This window comes from Taudactylus pleione, unplaced genomic scaffold (genome assembly GCF_031769625.1).
Source record: "Taudactylus pleione unplaced genomic scaffold, aTauple2 ptg001755l, whole genome shotgun sequence".
Taxonomy (NCBI): domain Eukaryota; kingdom Metazoa; phylum Chordata; class Amphibia; order Anura; family Myobatrachidae; genus Taudactylus; species Taudactylus pleione.
In genome coordinates this window covers 288,668-309,954 of record NW_028286152.1, presented here as the reverse complement: position 1 = coordinate 309,954, position 21,287 = coordinate 288,668, and the positions used below count along the sequence as shown (strand labels likewise).

Here is a 21,287-nt window from a genome sequence, read left to right as displayed (position 1 = left end):
GGGCACAGGGGAATATGAGAGTATAAGGGGATTACCACACTGAGGACAGACGTAGACTGATGTATGCACTGTAGGGATCAGAGCCCTGGGCACAGGGGAATATGAGGGTATATGGGGATATCCACACTGAGGACAGACGTAGACTGATGTATGCACTGTAGGGATCAGAGCACTGGGCACAGGGGAATATGAGAGTTTAAGGGGATTACCACACTGAGGACAGACGTAGACTGATGTATGCACTGTAGGGATCAGAGCACTGGGCACAGGGGAATATGAGGGTATATGGGGATAGCCACACTGAGGACAGACGTAGACTGATATATGCACTGTAGGGATCAGAGCACTGGGTACAGGGGTAAGATGAGGGTATATGGGGATAGCCACACTGAGGACAGACGTAGATGTATGCACTGTAGGGATCAGAGCACTGGGCACAGGGGGAATATGAGGGTATATAGGGATAGCCACACTGAGGACAGACGTAGACTGATATATGCACTGTAGGGATCAGAGCACTGGGCACAGGGGAATATGAGGGTATATAGGGATAGCCACACTGAGGACAGATGTAGATGTATGCACTGTAGGGATCAGAGCACTGGGCACAGGGGAATATGAGGGTATATAGGGATAGCCACACTGAGGACAGACGTAGATGTATGCACTGTAGGGATCAGAGCACTGGGCACAGGGGAATATGAGGGTATATGGGGATAGCCACACTGAGGACAGACGTAGACTGATGTATGCACTGTAGGGATCAGAGCACTGGGTACAGGGGTAATATGAGGGTATATGGGGATATCCACACTGAGGACAGACGTAGATGTATGCACTGTAGGGATCAGAGCACTGGGCACAGGGGAATATGAGGGTATATAGGGATAGCCACACTGAGGACAGACGTAGACTGATATATGCACTGTAGGGATCAGAGCACTGGGCACAGGGGAATATGAGGGTATATAGGGATAGCCACACTGAGGACAGACGTAGATGTATGCACTGTAGGGATCAGAGCACTGGGTACAGGGGAATATGAGGGTATATGGGGATAGCCACACTGAGGACAGACGTAGATGTATGCACTGTAGGGATCAGAACACAGGGGAATATGAGGGTATATGGGGATAGCCACACTGAGGACAGACGTAGACTGATGTATGTACTGTAGGGATCAGAGCACTGGGCACAGGGGAATATGAGGGTATATGGGAATAGCCACACTGAGGACAGACGTAGATGTATGCACTGTAGGGATCAGAGCACTGGGCACAGGGGAATATGAGGGTATATGGGGGATAGCCACACTGAGGACAGACATAGACTGATGTATGCACTGTAGGGATCAGAGCACTGGGCACAGGTGAATATGAGGGTATATGGGGATAACTACAGTGAGGACAGACGTAGACTGATGTATGCACTGTAGGGATCAGAGCACTGGGCACAGGGGAATATGAGGGTATATGGGGGATAGCCACACTGAGGACAGACGTAGACTGATGTATGTACTGTAGGGATCAGAGCACTGGGCACAGGTGAATATGAGGGTATATGGGGATAGCCACACTGAGGACAGACGTAGATGTATGCACTGTAGGGATCAGAGCACTGGGCACAGGGGAATATGAGGGTATATGGGGATAGCCACACTGAGGACAGACATAGACTGATGTATGCACTGTAGGGATCAGAGCACTGGGCACAGGTGAATATGAGGGTATATGGGGATAACTACAGTGAGGACAGACGTAGACTCATGTATGCACTGTAGGGATCAGAGCACTGGGCACAGGGGAATATGAGGGTATATGGGGGATAGCCACACTGAGGACAGACGTAGACTGATGTATGCACTGTAGGGATCAGAGCACTGGGCACAGGTGAATATGAGGGTATATGGGGATAGCCACACTGAGGACAGACGTAGATGAATGCACTGTAGGGATCAGAGCACTGGGCACAGGGGAATATGAGGGTATATGGGGATAGCCACACTGAGGACAGACATAGACTGATGTATGCACTGTAGGGATCAGAGCACTTTGGCACAGGGGAATATGAGGGTATATGGGGATAGCCACACTGAGGACAGACATAGACTGATGTATGCACTGTAGGGATCAGAGCACTGGGTACAGGGGTAATATGAGGTTATATAGGGATAGCCACACTGAGGACAGACGTAGACTGATGTATGCATTGTAGGGATCAGAGCATTGGGTACAGGGGAATATGAGGGTATATGGGGATAGCCACACTGAGGACAGACGTAGACTGATGTATGCACTGTAGGGATCAGAGCACTGGGCACAGGGGAATATGAGGGTATATGGGGATAGCCACACTGAGGACAGATGTAGACTGATGTATGCACTGTAGGGATCAGAGCATTGGGTACAGGGGAATATGAGGGTATATGGGGATAGCCACACTGAGGACAGACGTAGACTGATGTATGCACTGTAGGGATCAGAGCACTGGGCACAGGGGAATATGAGGGTATATGGGGATAGCCACACTGAGGACAGACGTAGACTGATGTATGCACTGTAGGGATCAGAGCATTGGGTACAGGGGAATATGAGGGTATATGGGGATAGCCACACTGAGGACAGACATAGACTGATGTATGCACTGTAGGGATCAGAGCACTGGGTACAGGGGAATATGAGGGTATATGGGGATAGCCACACTGACGACAGACGTAGACTGATGTATGCACTGTAGGGATCAGAGCATTGGGTACAGGGGAATATGAGGGTATATGGGGATAGCCACACTGAGGACAGACGTAGACTGATGTATGCACTGTAGGGATCAGAGCATTGGGTACAGGGGAATATGAGGGTATATGGGGATAGCCACACTGAGGACAGACGTAGACTGATGTATGCACTGTAGGGATCAGAGCACTGGGCACAGGGGAATATGAGGGTATATGGGGATAGCCACACTGAAGACAGACGTAGATGTATGCACTGTAGGGATCAGAGCACCGATGATGGTAGTGTTGGTGGTGGTGATGATGATGATGTAGTAATTCTAACACTCCCGATCTAGAACTGGAGGAATCCTATGGCTTTGTCATTGTGTCTCTCACGGGTCAGAGCTGGCACTTTGAGGCATCTCTGTATGAGGATCGGGAGCTTTGGGTTCAGGCCATTGAGAGCCAGATCCTGGCGAGTCTGCAGGGCTGCGAGAGTATAAAGAATAAGGTACAGTTCCCCTAATTCACTGTCCGGCTGACCATGGAATGTGCATTTCCTCTGAGTCCCTACCATTGATCCCTTTCCTCTCGTTGCAGACACGCCTTGGCAGCCAGAGTGATGCCCTCGCCATTCAGTCTATCCGGAGTGTGAGGGGAAACAGCTTGTGTGTAGACTGTGACACCCCCAGTGAGTACTCGTCTTCCCAGCCTCCCATCACATCCCCTGTCCTCCCAGCCTCCCATCACATCCCCTGTCTTCCCAGCCTCCCATCACATCCCCTGTCCTCCCAGCCTCCCATCACATCCCCTGTCCTCCCAGCCTCCCATCACATCCCCTGTCCTCCCAGCCTCCCATCACATCCCCTGTCCTCCCAGCCTCCCATCACATCCCCTGTCCTCCCAGCCTCCCATCACATCCCCTGTCCTCCCAGCCTCCCATCACATCCCCTGTCCTCCCAGCCTCCCATCACATCCCCTGTCCTCCCAGCCTCCCATCACATCCCCTGTCCTCCCAGCCTCCCATCACATCCCCTGTCCTCCCAGCCTCCCATCACATCCCCTGTCCTCCCAGCCTCCCATCACATCCCCTGTCCTCCCAGCCTCCCATCACATCCCCTGTCCTCCCAGCCTCCCATCACATCCCCTGTCCTCCCAGCCTCCCATCACATCCCCTGTCCTCCCAGCCTCCCATCACATCCCCTGTCCTCCCAGCCTCCCATCACATCCCCTGTCCTCCCAGCCTCCCATCACATCCCCTGTCTTCCCAGCCTCCCATCACATCCCCTGTCCTCCCAGCCTCCCATCACATCCCCTGTCCTCCCAGCCTCCCATCACATCCCCTGTCTTCCCAGCCTCCCATCACATCCCCTGTCCTCCCAGCCTCCCATCACATCCCCTGTCCTCCCAGCCTCCCATCACATCCCCTGTCTTCCCAGCCTCCCATCACATCCCCTGTCCTCCCAGCCTCCCATCACATCCCCTGTCTTCCCAGCCTCCCATCACATCCCCTGTCTTCCCAGCCTCCCATCACATCCCCTGTCCTCCCAGCCTCCCATCACATCCCCTGTCCTCCCAGCCTCCCATCACATCCCCTGTCTTCCCAGCCTCCCATCACATCCCCTGTCTTCCCAGCCTCCCATCACATCCCCTGTCCTCCCAGCCTCCCATCACATCCCCTGTCCTCCCAGCCTCCCATCACATCCCCTGTCCTCCCAGCCTCCCATCACATCCCCTGTCCTCCCAGCCTCCCATCACATCCCCTGTCCTCCCAGCCTCCCATCACATCCCCTGTCTTCCCAGCCTCCCATCACATCCCCTGTCCTCCCAGCCTCCCATCACATCCCCTGTCCTCCCAGCCTCCCATCACATCCCCTGTCCTCCCAGCCTCCCATCACATCCCCTGTCCTCCCAGCCTCCCATCACATCCCCTGTCCTCCCAGCCTCCCATCACATCCCCTGTCCTCCCAGCCTCCCATCACATCCCCTGTCCTCCCAGCCTCCCATCACATCCCCTGTCCTCCCAGCCTCCCATCACATCCCCTGTCCTCCCAGCCTCCCATCACATCCCCTGTCCTCCCAGCCTCCCATCACATCCCCTGTCTTCCCAGCCTCCCATCACATCCCCTGTCCTCCCAGCCTCCCATCACATCCCCTGTCCTCCCAGCCTCCCATCACATCCCCTGTCTTCCCAGCCTCCCATCACATCCCCTGTCCTCCCAGCCTCCCATCACATCCCCTGTCCTCCCAGCCTCCCATCACATCCCCTGTCCTCCCAGCCTCCCATCACATCCCCTGTCTTCCCAGCCTCCCATCACATCCCCTGTCCTCCCAGCCTCCCATCACATCCCCTGTCCTCCCAGCCTCCCATCACATCCCCTGTCCTCCCAGCCTCCCATCACATCCCCTGTCCTCCCAGCCTCCCATCACATCCCCTGTCCTCCCAGCCTCCCATCACATCCCCTGTCCTCCCAGCCTCCCATCACATCCCCTGTCCTCCCAGCCTCCCATCACATCCCCTGTCCTCCCAGCCTCCCATCACATCCCTTAGTATTTGCTTTTATTTCAGTACTGTAACGTGAAGTTATTACCATTTCAAATATGATATTTCTACTTCAGGGTCCATTGGGGGTCCACAGGGTTGACCTTGGGGTATAGGTTGGGAACCAAATCCGGGCACCACGCAGTTAAAGCTTTTAGCTCCCAGGATGCACTGGGTCCACTCTCCCTATAACCCCACCCCCAAGCCAGAGGCACCTCAGTTTAAGTTGGTGCCCGGCCGGAGTCGGGTCACCGTTAGCGCAGGGGGAGCTGATTAGCAGCCCCTAAGCTTATTTTATTTTTTTAGGGACAAAGTTTTTTCCATGGACTTTGGACTCTTCAGAGCGGCAGCGTCGGACTGTCCATAGGACGTCTAAGCTGCCGCTCCGTCACCCCGCTGGCGCTGAGACGCCAGTACAGATCTGGGGATCTCAGCGGGACCCCAGAGTCTGTACTAGCCGGACTCTGCGGGCGCCCAGGACTGCTGCCGGATCCACGGGGAGCAGGTAAGGTCGCGGATCACCGCTTGCGGTGATCCGCGCATTTCAAATGCAGTCCTGTGCCTCCGGTCTCAGGGGACAGACCGGAGGCGCCGGCAGTGGCGGCGGGCCCCCCATACCCCGTGTGTCCACTAGACCACCAGGGACTTAACGATCGGTGCAGGGAGCCGGCGTCCCGGGGGTTAATAGCCGGCCAGGGGAGGCAGCCTTCCCTGTTACAGCGGCTCCTCCCCTCAGCTCAGCGCGCCTTTCAGTATCCATAGTCTGGCGTCGCTGAGCTGCTTCCTCCGCGGGCCACGCTTCTTCTGAGGTCTCCAGCGGCCATTTTATCTCTGTGGTGCAGCAGAGATCTCTCAGGATGGCAGTGAGTCCAGTCCCCCCTGCGTACATCACCATCAGGTCAGTGTACACAGCGCTGTAGCCTTCCCAGACACTGAATCTGGGCAGTTGAATGCAGTGTAATAGTGCAGTATATTATGTGACATGTTTATGTATATATGTATATATCTGCATTGTATGTGACTTATGCTAGTGCTGACTGTACTTTATTCTCTCACCTGTCAGTGTATATCTATCCCTTTTCTTTATCTGCCCTAATACAGCTGTACTTGGGGTGGTTCTGAGACCTCACATTTATATACTTGTTAATATTTGTGTGGTTTGTCACATACTGTTGCGTGCTGCACGTTGCCATATTTTAGATGGACCTGTGTGTTGCATACGCTGAAAATGGGTCCCTGCAGCTAATTTTTGGCATCAGTCAGGACCAGTATAGCGCTGCTTAATATTTCCGCCAAGATTGGTCAGATATGTCTGACCAGGAGATAGAGCGTTATACTGCACCCATTTTTGCTATCCTGCAAGTCATGTGCTGCCGGTGTTAGTGCGGAGGATTTGACTCATAAAGGGTTCTGTATGTGGCGTCATCTGGTGCCGGCCTCTTTCACGACCCCCTTGGGCGGTTTGTTTTCTCGGGATCCTCTCAATTGTGGATCGCCGGGCGGGCCCCATTGTTGTACCTCACTTGGGGTTACTTCACCATACTGCCCTTTTCATCTCAGGGTATCTCGCAGCTTCTTGCACTCTTCCCCTGTGACACAGACTACCGCTCCCTGCAGGGGTTTTTCGCAGTATATGAATTCCCCCTGGTGCCACAATAGTCTGTCATTCCCCTTGCAGGGATTACCACAACAGCCACCCTGGGTGGATGTCGTTTTCTACGAAACGCTAATTGGCGTGGTTGACGCCCTGTGGTTACTTCCCAGTTGGCTCTGCCGTGTACTGGATACTGTTCGGGGCTCTTTCCCTCTTACACGGGGGGAAGCCTATTTCAGGTATTATTATCCCTGCTTTAGGGCTGGTAGCAGGTCCATTCTGGTTAGAGTGAATGTTGACCTGCACCTGTATCATACACCCTCAGTATTGCGTGCCTTCGGGTTACCTGTTGCTGACTAGCGGGTGGATCGCATAGCGGGACTCTGGCTGTTGCCAGATAGGAGGTGTTACAACAGTGTTTGGCCTCCTGTCCCAAATTCCCTGAGGGTCATCACGAGCCCCTCCTGGGGGGGATGGGCGTGTTACTCGTCTGATTACAGACGTTACTACGCCTCCCATTCCTGCGTGGTCGGATTCTTCGGATCCGTAGGTGGTAACTCTGCCTGAAATCAGTATACTTGCTTTCAGGAGTTGTTACCCATCCTACCATGGCTATAGCATGGTTGGTTAATACTATTGCATATTGGGTTGATGCATTTGTAACGTTTTTTCCCCTCCAACACGTCGGGGGTTCAAATGTATTTGGTCGCTCACGTAATATATGCTGTTGTCATAGGTGGAAATGCCTATATTGGATACCAGTCTCCTAACTTTCAGAGTTCCGGCTGCGACTGTATCCTCCGTAATACCCTATGGCTGCGCTCTGGGAATGCAGAGGTGCAGATACCATCTTTAGGGTTGATCTTGGTTGGTCCTGACCTTGACAAGATTGTAGTAACATTGGCAGTATTACTAACGACAAGTTTACCGCTTTCAGCTATGCCCACTACAAGGCCTCAGACTAAGTCTGTTAAGTCTTTTTTGTCCTCTGGGTCAGCCTAAAGGTCTGTTTCTTCGTAGACTGTCGGCATCTACAAGGGCCGACATATCCAGTACCGAGCAGGCCTGGACTGCCAGCCGATCCTGCTTCTGAACCTACGGATATCTCTTCTGTCTGACGGGACAGGCCTACAACTGGGAGATACCGATTTTCTCAGTTCGCCCGGTATTAGTGTCAAGTTGCCGCGGCTACGTGGGTAGGAGGGTACGCCCTCTTTACAAGGGCCTTACAGATCCAGAAAGCTATGCAGTTGTTGCGGTAAGCGGAGCTAATTAGGCCATCCCCACTATCTCAGTGAGGGACTGGTTGTTCTGTTTTCTTTCTGGTGCGGTGGCTGAATGGTCCTCTTTGGCCTATTCTCTGTCTCAATTCCCTGAACCAGTTCCTAAAGCTACCTGGGCTCAGGAGGAAATCCCTATGCTCCATCATACGATGTTTGGAACCTGGGGACTTTAGGGTATCACTGGATATACAGGACGCGTGCCTACGGGTACTTACAGAGACCTTACCTCAGCATGGGCTGAGGTTTGCTGTATCACAGCAACACTTACAATTTTTCGGGCTCTGCCTGTTGGGACTGTCCTCAGCCCCACATGGGTTTACCAGCGTTTTGGATTTTCTGACTGTTCTTCTGTTCAGTATATCCCAATGCTCCTGTACCTGGACGGCCTCCTGCTCTTAGCGGGATCACCGGGGTACTTTACGGCCAGGTCAGGATGACTGTGGCTTCTTCAGGGTGCAGACGTTTAATCAACGGGGAAAAAGTCCTCCCTGCATCCCTCTCTGGGTATTCTTCATCTAGGATCCCTGCTGGATTCTCAGAATCTGAGAATTCTTCTGGCGTAAGACGGAATCTCCTCTCTTCCATTAGGAGTACATGGTTGTCTGCGCAGTCGACAGATGTCTTTACACTCTGGGATGCATGGTGGAATGGGCTCAGTTCCATTCCAGGCCTTTCCATAATTGGCTCATCTCCAGATGGAATGAGTTTTTTCTGTCGGATAACTGTTCAAACGATGATGCTCTCTCCGGAGGCAAGTCGGTCCCTGTCCGGGTGGCTATGGCCATCTCGTCCAGGGTTTTCTTTGCTAGGGACAGTGTCTGGATCGAATCCTTTTCAGTGCAGTTGGACGTCTGTCGATTCCACCCTGTCAATTAACTTACTCTGGCATAACTCTTGTTTCCCGGTGAACCTGAAAAGGTTCAGTCCGACAGGGTCAGGGCAGTGGCTTCCTTTTTAGCAACACTGTTCGTTGGGTGGCAATGACAGGTATGTCACATATTCGGACATAGTCCGAGGGTCTCCTCCCGACCATCTCGGCAGCGTTCATTTCAGGAGCTCTCCATTGGGAAGCGGGAGTCCTCAGCCGTCACGACGTGCATCCCGGGGACTAGTCTCTTCCCCAAGAGAGGTTTCATCTCCTGGTGAGCAGGGGGGGCCCCCCTGAGGTGACCCTCATGGCCTTCTGACTTTATCACACTATGGTGTTACAGTTCAGCTCTGGGGATTCTGAAGCAAACTTCAGCGACTCTTTGTCGGTGAAGTGGTCCTTCCACTTTGTGTACCTGTGTTCTCCGGTCTCCCTTCTTCCTCGAGGTCTTTGGAAGTGTTTTCAATCGAGACGGAGATGCTTTCCTGCTGGTGGCTCCTGATTGCCCCAGATGTCAGGGGTACTTGGATCTTCGGAGTCTCTACATCGATACTCCATCCCTGATGCTTCACTGCCCGGACCTGTTGTCTCAGGGTCCTTGGTTTTGCCTTGGACCTGGGTCGTTTGTCTTTGACTGTGTCCTTACAGTGGTCTTACGGCTTCCCTGGCTTTGTCATCGTTGGAATGATTAGAGCACATGGATCAGCTTTTGCTGGGACCTACCACAAACTGTGGCAGCCATAAATCTTATGGTATTGTACCTGTCGATACAATCCTCCGGTGTCCAGGATTTCCAGATATTCTGGCATTCCTTCCGGCTGGCTTGGGTTTCACACTTGGCCTGGTCTTCCTGACAGTGCGGATCTCTACACTGTCAGTATGGTTAAGATATGGAATTGCTTCACTCTGGTATCCAGTTCATCCTTTGGAGTGTTTTCTTGATTATGCCTCCATTTGTCCTCCCTAGGGACTCCTTGGGAGTAAGTAGTGGTTCTTCGTTACCTCCCGGGACAGTCAATGGAACCGCTGGTTGTGATAGCCATTACATGGTCTATTGCTTAGGCTCTCTCTTTCTCTCAGGGTGTTTATATCAACCAGGAGAGTGTCTGAATTGGGAGCGTTCTCATGTGGCTCCCTCTTCTGGAGGGCATCATGTCAGGGTGGGAGTTGCTCTCGCCCTGTGTTTCTTCTTAGTGGTTTTCAGGTTCCATATTATTCTGGAACTTATGGTACGGCCATTCTGTCCCCAGTCCTCTCGGCTGGTGTGGCCTCATTGACTGTGGTCTGGCCTCTTTGGATTTATGTGATCCGTTCAGGTTCCTTACGGAAATCGGACTCCTTATTGGTGGTCTGAGATTTCTGGTTTTCACAGGAAAGGATGGCCGGCCTATAACCAAATGTTGGCTTGGATGGCCTCGTAGGTCTTCCTCAGGGGCCTACCCATGGGTAGGCCTTCCTGTTGTTGATGCTTGTTTTTTCTCGGGCCATGTGACCCTCGTGTGCGGCTCGCTGTGGCGCCTCGGCTGTTTTGCCTTACTTGGTGGCCACGTGGTCTTCTGTCCACACCTTTTTAAGGTTCTAGGCATTGGTTTCCTTTGCCTCTCAGGATGCTTCCTTTTTGGCGACGGATTCTCCTCTCAGCACAGGAGCGTCCCCACCCTTGGTTGAACTGCTTTGGGACATCCCCAAGGTCAACCCTGTGGACCCCCTATGGACCCTGAAGTAGAAAACAAGAGATATGGTAAGAACTTACCTTTGTTATCTCTGTTTCTACGAAGTCCATAGGGTCCACAGGGCGCCCGCCCTGACGCACCTGGCTTCATATGGGCTGTGTGGCTGGTCACCGGTTTTCCGTCTCCCATTTCGGTGAGTATGGTTATTGAGTGTTCCAGTTTTCTCTCTCTTTTTCTCTCCTCCTCCGGCCTTTGGCTACTTACAAACTGAGGTGCCTCTGGCTTGGGGGTGGGGTTATAGGGAGAGTGGACCCAGTGCATCCTGGGAGCTAAAAGCTTTAACTGCGTGGTGCCCGGATTTGGTTCCCAACTTATACCCCAAGGTCAACCCTGTGGACCCTATGGACTTCGTAGAAACAGAGATAACAAAGGTAAGTTCTTACCATATCTCTTGTTATATGAATGTAGCTGTGCAAGTTAATCGGTGTCTCAATAAGAACCTTGCGCAGCAGTCACTCACCTGGTGATATCTCATACTCCGTCCTCTCCACGGTCTCATCTTCCTGGGCTGTTTAGTTCGCTATGCTCTAGTTAGCACTGTACGTCTCTAGCAGAGTACATAAGCCAGACCTAATTATCTCTCTTACGTAATCCGCTGCACACTGCTGTAACCTATCCAGACTGTCCTGAAACCTAGAAGAAATAGAGAGTGCTAGATTGAGCTTAGAAGATATGGTTAGGTAACACTGAGAGACAGCACAGGATCCGACCCAGTACTGTTGTGACGGTAACTTCCCACACCCAAACCAGGGTCAGGATAGATGGCACAGATGAGGAGAGGAGCAGGGTCAGGATAGATGGCACAGATGAGGAGAGGAGCAGGATCAGGATAGATGGCACAGACGAGGAGAGGAGCAGGGTCAGGATAGATGACACAGACAAGGAGAGGAGCAGGGTTAGGATAGATGGCACAGACGAGGAGAGGAGCAGGGTCAGGATAGATGGCACAGATGAGGAGCAGGGTCAGGATAGATGGCATAGACGAGGAGAGGAGCAGGATCAGGATAGATGGCACAGACGAGGAGAGGAGCAGGGTCAGGATAGATGACACAGAAGAGGAGAGGAGCAGGGTCAGGATAGATGACACAGACGAGGAGAGGAGCAGGGTCAGGATAGATGAGACAGGAGAGGAGCAGGGTCAGGATAGATGGCACAGACGAGGAGCAGGGTCAGGATAGATGGCCCAGACGAGTAGAGGAGCAGGGTCAGGATAGATGGCACATACGAGGAGAGGAGCAGGGTCAGGATAGATGAGACATGAGAGGAGAGAAGCAGGGTCAGGATAGATGGCACAGACGAGGAGAGGAGCAGGGTCAGGATAGATGACACAGACGAGGAGAGGAGCAGGGTCAGGATAGATGAGACAGGAGAGGAGCAGGGTCAGGATAGATGGCACAGACGAGGAGCAGGGTCAGGATAGATGGCCCAGACGAGTAGAGGAGCAGGGTCAGGATAGATGGCACATACGAGGAGAGGAGCAGGGTCAGGATAGATGGCATAGACGAGGAGAGGAGCAGGGTCAGGATAGATGACACAGACGAGGAGAGGAGCAGGGTCAGGATAGATGGCATAGACGAGGAGAGGAGCAGGGTCAGGATAGATTGCACAGACGAGGAGAGGAGCAGTGTCAGGATAGATGGCACAGACGAGGAGAGGAGCAGGGTCAGGATAGATGACACAGACGAGGAGAGGAGCAGGGTCAGGATAGATGGCACAGACGAGGAGAGGAGCAGGGTCAGGATAGATGGCACAAACGAGGAGAGGAGCAGGGTCAGGATAGATGGCACAAACGAGGAGAGGAGCAGGGTCAGGATAGATGGCACAGACGAGGAGAGGAGCAGGGTCAGGATAGATGAGACAGGAGAGGAGAGGAGCAGGGTCAGGATAGATGACACAGACGAGGAGAGGAGCAGGGTCAGGATAGATGACACAGACGAGGAGAGGAGCAGGGTCAGGATAGATGAGACAGGAGAGGAGCAGGGTCAGGATAGATGACACAGACGAGGAGAGGAGCAGGGTCAGGATAGATGTGACAGGAGAGGAGCAGGGTCAGGATAGATGGCATAGACGAGGAGAGGAGCAGTGTCAGGATAGATGGCATAGACGAGGAGAGGAGCAGGGTCAGGATAGATGACACAGACGAGGAGAGGAGCAGGGTCAGGATAGATGTGACAGGAGAGGAGCAGGGTCAGGATAGATGGCATAGACGAGGAGAGGAGCAGTGTCAGGATAGATGGCATAGACGAGGAGAGGAGCAGGGTCAGGATAGATGGCACAGACGAGGAGAGGAGCAGGGTCAGGATAGATGGCACAGACGAGAGGAGCAGGGTTAGGATAGATGGCACAGACGAGGAGAGGAGCAGGGTCAGGATAGATGGCACAGATGAGGAGCAGGGTCAGGATAGATGGCACAGACGAGGAGAGGAGCAGGGTCAGGATAGATGGCACAGACGAGGAGAGGAGCAGGGTCAGGATAGATGGCACAGACGAGGAGAGGAGCAGGGTCAGGATAGATGGCACAGACGAGGAGAGGAGCAGGGTTAGGATAGATGGCACAGACGAGAGGAGCAGGGTCAGGATAGATGACACAGAAGAGGAGAGGAGCAGGGTCAGGATAGATGGCATAGACGAGGAGAGGAGCAGGGTCAGGATAGATGGCACAGACGGGACCCGCGACTTTACCTGCTCCCCGTCGATCCGGCCACAGTCCTGGGCACCCGCAGAGTCCGGTTAGTACTGACTCTGGGGTCCCGCTGAGATCCCCAGATCTGTACTGGCGTCTCAGCGCCGGCGGGGTAACGGAGCGGTAGCTTGGACGTCCTATTGACAATCCGCCTCTGCCGCTCTGAAGAGTCCAAAAGTAATAAAAAAAACCGTGAACTCATAAAACTAAAGCTTAGGGGCTGCTAATCAGCCCCCCCTGCGATAACGATGACCCGACTCCGGCCGGGCACCAACTTAAAACTGAGGTGCCTCTGGCTTGGGGACAGGGTTATAGGGAGAGTGGATCCAGTGCATCCTGGGAGCTAAAAGCTTTAACTGCGTGGTGCCCGGATTTGGTTCCCAACCTATACCCCAAGGTCAACCCGGTGGATCCTTTGGACTTCGTAGAAACAGAGATAACAAAGGTAAGTTCTTCCCATACTCTTGTTATGTGCCCGGTCTCTTATCATACTTATCAGCAACTTTTGAGAAGTATCCACATAAAGATGATGATGAAATCCAATCTACTTATCTTCTCTGCCTCTCCCACCATCTGTGCCGGCCACGTTACTGTCATCTCACCATCTGTGCCGGCCGCGTTACTGTCATCTCACCATCTGTGCCGGCCGCGTTACTGTCATCTCACCATCTGTGCCGGCCGCGTTACTGTCATCCCACCATCAGTGCCGGCCGTGTTACTGTCATCTCACCATCAGTGCCGGCCGCGTTACTGTCATCTCACCATCAGTGCCGGCCGCGTTACTGTCATCTCACCATCTGTGCCGGCCGCGTTACTGTCATCTCACCATCTGTGCCGGCCGCGTTACTGTCATCTCACCATCTGTGCCGCCCGCGTTACTGTCATCCCACCATCAGTGCCGGCCGCGTTACTGTCATCTCACCATCTGTGCCGGCCACGTTACTGTCATCCCACCATCAGTGCCGGCCACGTTACTGTCATCTCACCATCTGTCCCGGCCGCGTTACTGTCATCTCACCATCTGTGCCGGCCGTGTTACTGTCATCTCACCATCTGTGCCGGCCGCGTTACTGTCATCTCACCATCTGTGCCGGCCGCGTTACTGTCATCTCACCATCTGTGCCGGCCGCGTTACTGTTATCTCACCATCAGTGCCGGCCGCGTTACTGTCATCTCACCATCAGTGCCGGCCGCGTTACTGTTATCTCACCATCAGTGCCGGCCGCGTTACTGTCATCTCACCATCAGTGCCGGCCGCGTTACTGTCATCCCACCATCAGTGCCGGCCGCGTTACTGTCATCTCACCATCTGTGCCGGCCGCGTTACTGTCATCCCACCATCTGTGCCGGCCGCGTTACTGTTATCTCACCATCAGTGCCGGCCGCGTTACTGTTATCTCACCATCTGTGCCGGCCGCGTTACTGTTATCTCACCATCAGTGCCGGCCGCGTTACTGTCATCCCACCATCAGTGCCGGCCGCGTTACTGTCATCTCACCATCTGTGCCGGCCGCGTTACTGTCATCTCACCATCAGTGCTGGCCGCGTTACTGTTATCTCACCATCAGTGCCGGCCGCGTTACTGTTATCTCACCATCTGTGCCGGCCGCGTTACTGTCATCTCACCATCTGTGCCGGCCGCGTTACTGTCATCCCACCATCAGTGCTGGCCGCGTTACTGTTATCTCACCATCAGTGCCGGCCGCGTTACTGTTATCTCACCATCTGTGCCGGCCGCGTTACTGTTATCTCACCATCTGTGCTGGCCGCGTTACTGTCATCTCACCATCTGTGCCGGCCGCGTTACTGTCATCCCACCATCTGTGCCGGCCGCGTTACTGTCATCTCACCATCTGTGCCGGCCGCGTTACTGTCATCCCGCCATCTGTGCCGGCCGCGTCACTGTCCTCTCGCCATTTGTGCCGGCCGCGTTACTGTCATCTCACCATCTCCAATGGGTTTATGTATCAAAAAGTGTACGGAAGTTGCCCATAGCAACCAATCAGTACAGTCTATAAAATAATAGGAAGTCGCTGATGGTTGCTAAGGGTAACTTCTCCATGCTTTTCACTGCTTGATACATAAACACCTTTCCAATACAGAGATAATAATGTTCCCAGCGGCCAGCAGTAGTTACTGACCTGACATCTCTATCCCTGCTATACTGTACCCCTCATACTGTACCTCTCATACTGTACCCCTCATACTGTACCTCTCATACTGTACCCCTCATAGCTCATACTGTACATCTCATCCCTCATACTGTACCCCTCATAGCTCATACTGTACCTCTCATACTGTACCCCTCATACTGTACCTCTCATACTGTACCCCTCATAGCTCATACTGTACCTCTCATACTGTACCCCTCATACTGTACCTCTCATACTGTACCCCTCATACTGTACCTCTCATACTGTACCCCTCATAGCTCATACTGTACCTCTCATCCCTCATACTGTACCTCTCATCCCTCATACTGTACCCCTCATACTGTACCTCTCCTACTGTACCTATCCTACTGTACCCCTCATAGCTCATACTGTACCTCTCATCCCTTATACTGTACCCCTCATACTGTACCTCTCATACTGTACCTCTCCTACTGTACCTCTCATACTGTACCCCTCATAGCTCATACTGTACCTCTCATCCCTCATACTGTACCTCTCCTACTGTACCCCTCATACTGTACCTCTCCTACTGTACCTCTCCTACTGTACCCCTCATAGCTCATACTGTACCTCTCATCCCTTATACTGTACCCCTCATACTGTACCTCTCATACTGTACCTCTCATACTGTACCCCTCATACTGTACCCCTCATACTGTACCCCTCATAGCTCATACTGTACATCTCATCCCTCATACTGTACCCCTCATAGCTCATACTGTACCTCTCATACTGTACCCCTCATACTGTACCTCTCATACTGTACCTCTCATACTGTACCTCTCATACTGTACCTCTCATACTGTACCTCTCATACTGTACCCCTCATACTGTACCTCTCATACTGTACCCCTCATAGCTCATACTGTACCTCTCATCCCTCATACTGTACCTCTCATCCCTCATACTGTACCCCTCATACTGTACCTCTCCTACTGTACCTATCCTACTGTACCCCTCATAGCTCATACTGTACCTCTCATCCCTTATACTGTACCCCTCATACTGTACCTCTCATACTGTACCTCTCCTACTGTACCTCTCATACTGTACCCCTCATAGCTCATACTGTACCTCTCATCCCTCATACTGTACCTCTCCTACTGTACCTCTCCTACTGTACCCCTCATAGCTCATACTGTACCTCTCATCCCTTATACTGTACCCCTCATACTGTACCTCTCATACTGTACCCCTCATAGCTCATACTGTACCCCTCATACTGTACCTCTCATACTGTACCCCTCATAGCTCATACTGTACCTCTCATACTGTACCTCTCATACTGTACCTCTCATACTGTACCCCTCATAGCTCATACTGTACCTCTCATCCCTTATACTGTACCCCTCATAGCTCATACTGTACCCCTCATACTGTACCTCTCATAGCTCATACTGTACCTCTCATACTGTACCCCTCATACTGTACCCCTCATACTGTACCCCTCATAGCTCATACTGTACCCCTCATACTGTACCCCTCATACTGTACCTCTCATACTGTACCCCTCATAGCTCATACTGTACCTCTCATCCCTTATACTGTACCCCTCATAGCTCATACTGTACCCCTCATACTGTACCTCTCATACTGTACCCCTCATAGCTCATACTGTACCTCTCATACTGTACCTCTCATACTGTACCTCTCATACTGTACCCCTCATACTGTACCTCTCATACTGTACCCCTCATGGCTCATACTGTACCCCTCATACTGTACCCCTCATACTGTACCCCTCATACTGTACCTCTCATACTGTACCCCTCATAGCTCATACTGTACCTCTCATCCCTTATACTGTACCCCTCATAGCTCATACTGTACCCCTCATACTGTACCCCTCATAGCTCATACTGTACCCCTCATACTGTACCCCTCATACTGTACCCCTCATACTGTACCTCTCATACTGTACCCCTCATAGCTCATACTGTACCTCTCATACTGTACCCCTCATACTGTACCCCTCATAGCTCATACTGTACCTCTCATACCTTATACTGTACCCCTCATACCTCATACTGTACCCCTCATACTGTACCCCTCATAGCTCATACTGTACCCCTCATACTGTACCTCTCCTACTGTACCTCTCATACTGTACCCCTCATAGCTCATACTGTACCTCTCATCCCTTATACTGTACCCCTCATAGCTCATACTGTACCCCTCATACTGTACCCCTCATAGCTCATACTGTACCCCTCATACTGTACCCCTCATACTGTACCTCTCATACTGTACCCCTCATGGCTCATACTGTACCTCTCATACTGTACCCCTCATACTGTACCCTCATACTGTACCTCTCCTACTGTACCTCTCATACTGTACCCCTCATAGCTCATACTGTACCTCTCATCCCTTATACTGTACCCCTCATAGCTCATACTGTACCCCTCATACTGTACCTCTCATACTGTACCCCTCATAGCTCATACTGTACCTCTCATACTGTACCCCTCATACTGTACCTCTCATACTGTACCCCTCATAGCTCATACTGTACCTCTCATACTGTACCCCTCATACTGTACCCCTCATAGCTCATACTGTACCTCTCATACCTTATACTGTACCCCTCATACCTCATACTGTACCCCTCATACTGTACCCCTCAGCTCATACTGTACCTCTCATCCCTTATACTGTACCTCTCATACCTTATACTGTACCCCTCATAGCTCATACTGTACCCCTCATACTGTACCCCTCATAGCTCATACTGTACCTCTCATACAGTACCCCTCATAGCTCATACTGTACCCCTCATAGCTCATACTGTACCTCTCATACCTTATACTGTACCCCTCATAGCTCATACTGTACCTCTCATACTGTACCCCTCATACCTTATACTGTACCCCTCATACCTTATACTTTACCTCTCATAGCTTATACTGTACCCCTCATAGCTTATACTGTACCCCTCATAGCTTATACTGTACCCCTCAGCTTATACTGTACCCCTCATAGCTCATACTGTACCCCTCATATCTTATACTGTACCTCTCATACCTTATACTGTACCCCTCATACCTTATACTTTACCTCTCATACCTTATACTTTACCTCTCATACCTTATACTTTACCTCTCATAGCTCATACTGTACCCCTCATACCTTATACTGTACCCCTCATACCTTATACTGTACCTCTCATACCTTATACTGTACCCCTCATACCTCATACTGTACCCCTCATACCTTATACTGTACCCCTCATACCTTATACTGTACCCCTCATACCTTATCCTGTACCCCGCATACCTTATACTTTACCTCTCATAGCTCATACTGTACCCCTCATACCTTATACTGTACCCCTCATACCTTATACTGTACCTCTCATAGCTTATACTGTACCTCTCATACCTTATACTGTACCCCTCATACTGTACCTCTCATACTGTACCTCTCATACTGTACCCCTCATACTGTACCTCTCATACTGTACCTCTCATACCTTATACTGTACCACTCATACTGTACCTCTCATAGCTCATACTGTACCCCTCATACCTTATACTGTACCCCTCATACCTTATACTTTACCCCTCATAGCTTATACTGTACCCCTCATACCTTATACTGTACCCCTCATACCTTATACTTTACCTCTCATACCTTATACTGTACCCCTCATACCTTATACTTTACCTCTCATAGCTCATACTGTACCCCTCATACCTTATACTGTACCCCTCATACCTCATACTGTACCTCTCATACCTTATACTTTACCTCTCATAGCTCATACTGTACCCCTCATACCTTATACTGTACCTCTCATACTGTACCCCTCATACTGTACCTCTCATAGCTCATACTGTACCCCTCATACCTTATACTGTACCCCTCATACCTTATACTGTACCCCTCATACCTTATACTGTACCCCTCATACCTTATACTTTACCCCTCATAGCTTATACTGTACCCCTCATAGCTCATACTGTACCCCTCATACCTTATACTTTACCTCTCATAGCTTATACTGTACCCCTCATACCTTATACTGTACCCCTCATACCTTATACTTTACCTCTCAAACCTTATACTTTACCTCTCATACCTTATACTTTACCTCTCATAGCTCATACTGTACCGCTCATACCTTATACTGTACCCATCATAGCTCATACTGTACCCCTCATACCTTATACTGTTCCCCTCATACTGTACCCCTCATACCTTATACTGTACCCCTCATACCTTATACTTTACCTCTCAAACCTTATACTTTACCTCTCATACCTTATACTTTACCTCTCATAGCTCATACTGTACCCCTCATACCTTATACTGTACCCATCATAGCTCATACTGTACCCCTCATAGCTCATACTGTACCCCTCATACCTTATACTGTACCCCTCATACCTTATACTTTACCTCTCATAGCTTATACTGTACCCCTCATAGCTTATACTGTACCCCTCATACCTTATACTGTTCCCCTCATACTGTACCCCTCATACCTTATACTGTACCCCTCATACCTTATACTTTACCTCTCAAACCTTATACTGTACCTCTCATACCTTATACTTTACCTCTCATAGCTCATACTGTACCCCTCATACCTTATACTGTACCCCTCATAGCTCATACTGTACCCCTCATAGCTCATACTGTACCCCTCATACCTTATACTGTACCCCTTATACTGTTCCCCTCATACTGTACCCCTCATACCTTATACTGTACCCCTCATACCTTATACTTTACCTCTCATACCTTATACTTTACCTCTCATAGCTCATACTGTACCGCTCATACTTCATACTGTACCTCTCATGCTGTACCCCTCATACCTCATACTGTACCCCTCATACCTCATACTGTACCCCTCATACTGTACCACTCATACCTCATACTGTACCCCTCATACCACATACTTTACTCCTCATACTGTACCTCTCATACTATACCCCTCATACCTCATACTGTACCCCTCATACTGTACCTCATACCTCATGCTGTACCCTTCATACTTCATACTGTATCCCTCATACCGTACCCCTCATACTGTACCCCCATATTGTACCCCTCATGCTGTACCCGTCATACCTTATCCTGTACCCCTCATGCTGTACCCGTCATACCTCATACCTCATGCTGTACCCTTCATACTGTATCCCTCATACCGTATACCGTACCCCTCATACCTTATACTGTACCCCCATACTGTACCCCTCATACCTCATACTGTACCCCTCATACCTTATCCTGTACCCCTCATGCTGTACCCCTCATACCTCATACTGTACCCCTCATACCTTATCCTATACCCCTCATACCTTATCCTGTACCCCTCATGCTGTACCCCTCATACCTGATACTGTACCCCTCATACCTTATCCTGTACCTCTCATACCTCATACTGTACCCCCATACTGTACCTCTCATAGCTTATACTGTACCCCCATACTGTACCTCTCATAGCTCATACTGTACCCCTCATACCTTATCCTGTACCCCTCATAGCTCATACTGTACCTCTCATACTGTACCTCTCATAGCTCATACTGTACCCCTTATACCTCATACTGTACCCCTCTTACCTTATCCTGTACCCCTCATAGCTCATACTGTACCTCTCATACTGTACCTCTCATACCTTATCCTGTACCCCTCATACCTTATCCTGTACCCCTCATAGCTCATACTGTACCTCTCATACTGTAC

At 51.2% G+C, this 21,287-nt stretch overlaps 1 protein-coding gene across 1 annotated transcript in view; it reads left to right on the top strand.

Moving 5' to 3' along the window:
- Positions 1-3,069: 3,069 nt before the first annotated feature.
- Positions 3,070-21,287, top strand: part of LOC148439478 (arf-GAP with GTPase, ANK repeat and PH domain-containing protein 3-like) — a gene marked incomplete at its 5' end in the record, with an annotated part of 50,037 nt that continues 31,819 nt past the window's right edge. The window contains 2 exons of the mRNA XM_088464699.1: positions 3,070-3,224; positions 3,314-3,404. Of these exons, the coding sequence (XP_088320825.1) occupies positions 3,070-3,224; positions 3,314-3,404 (246 nt within the window). The remainder of the gene's footprint in view (positions 3,225-3,313; positions 3,405-21,287) is intronic.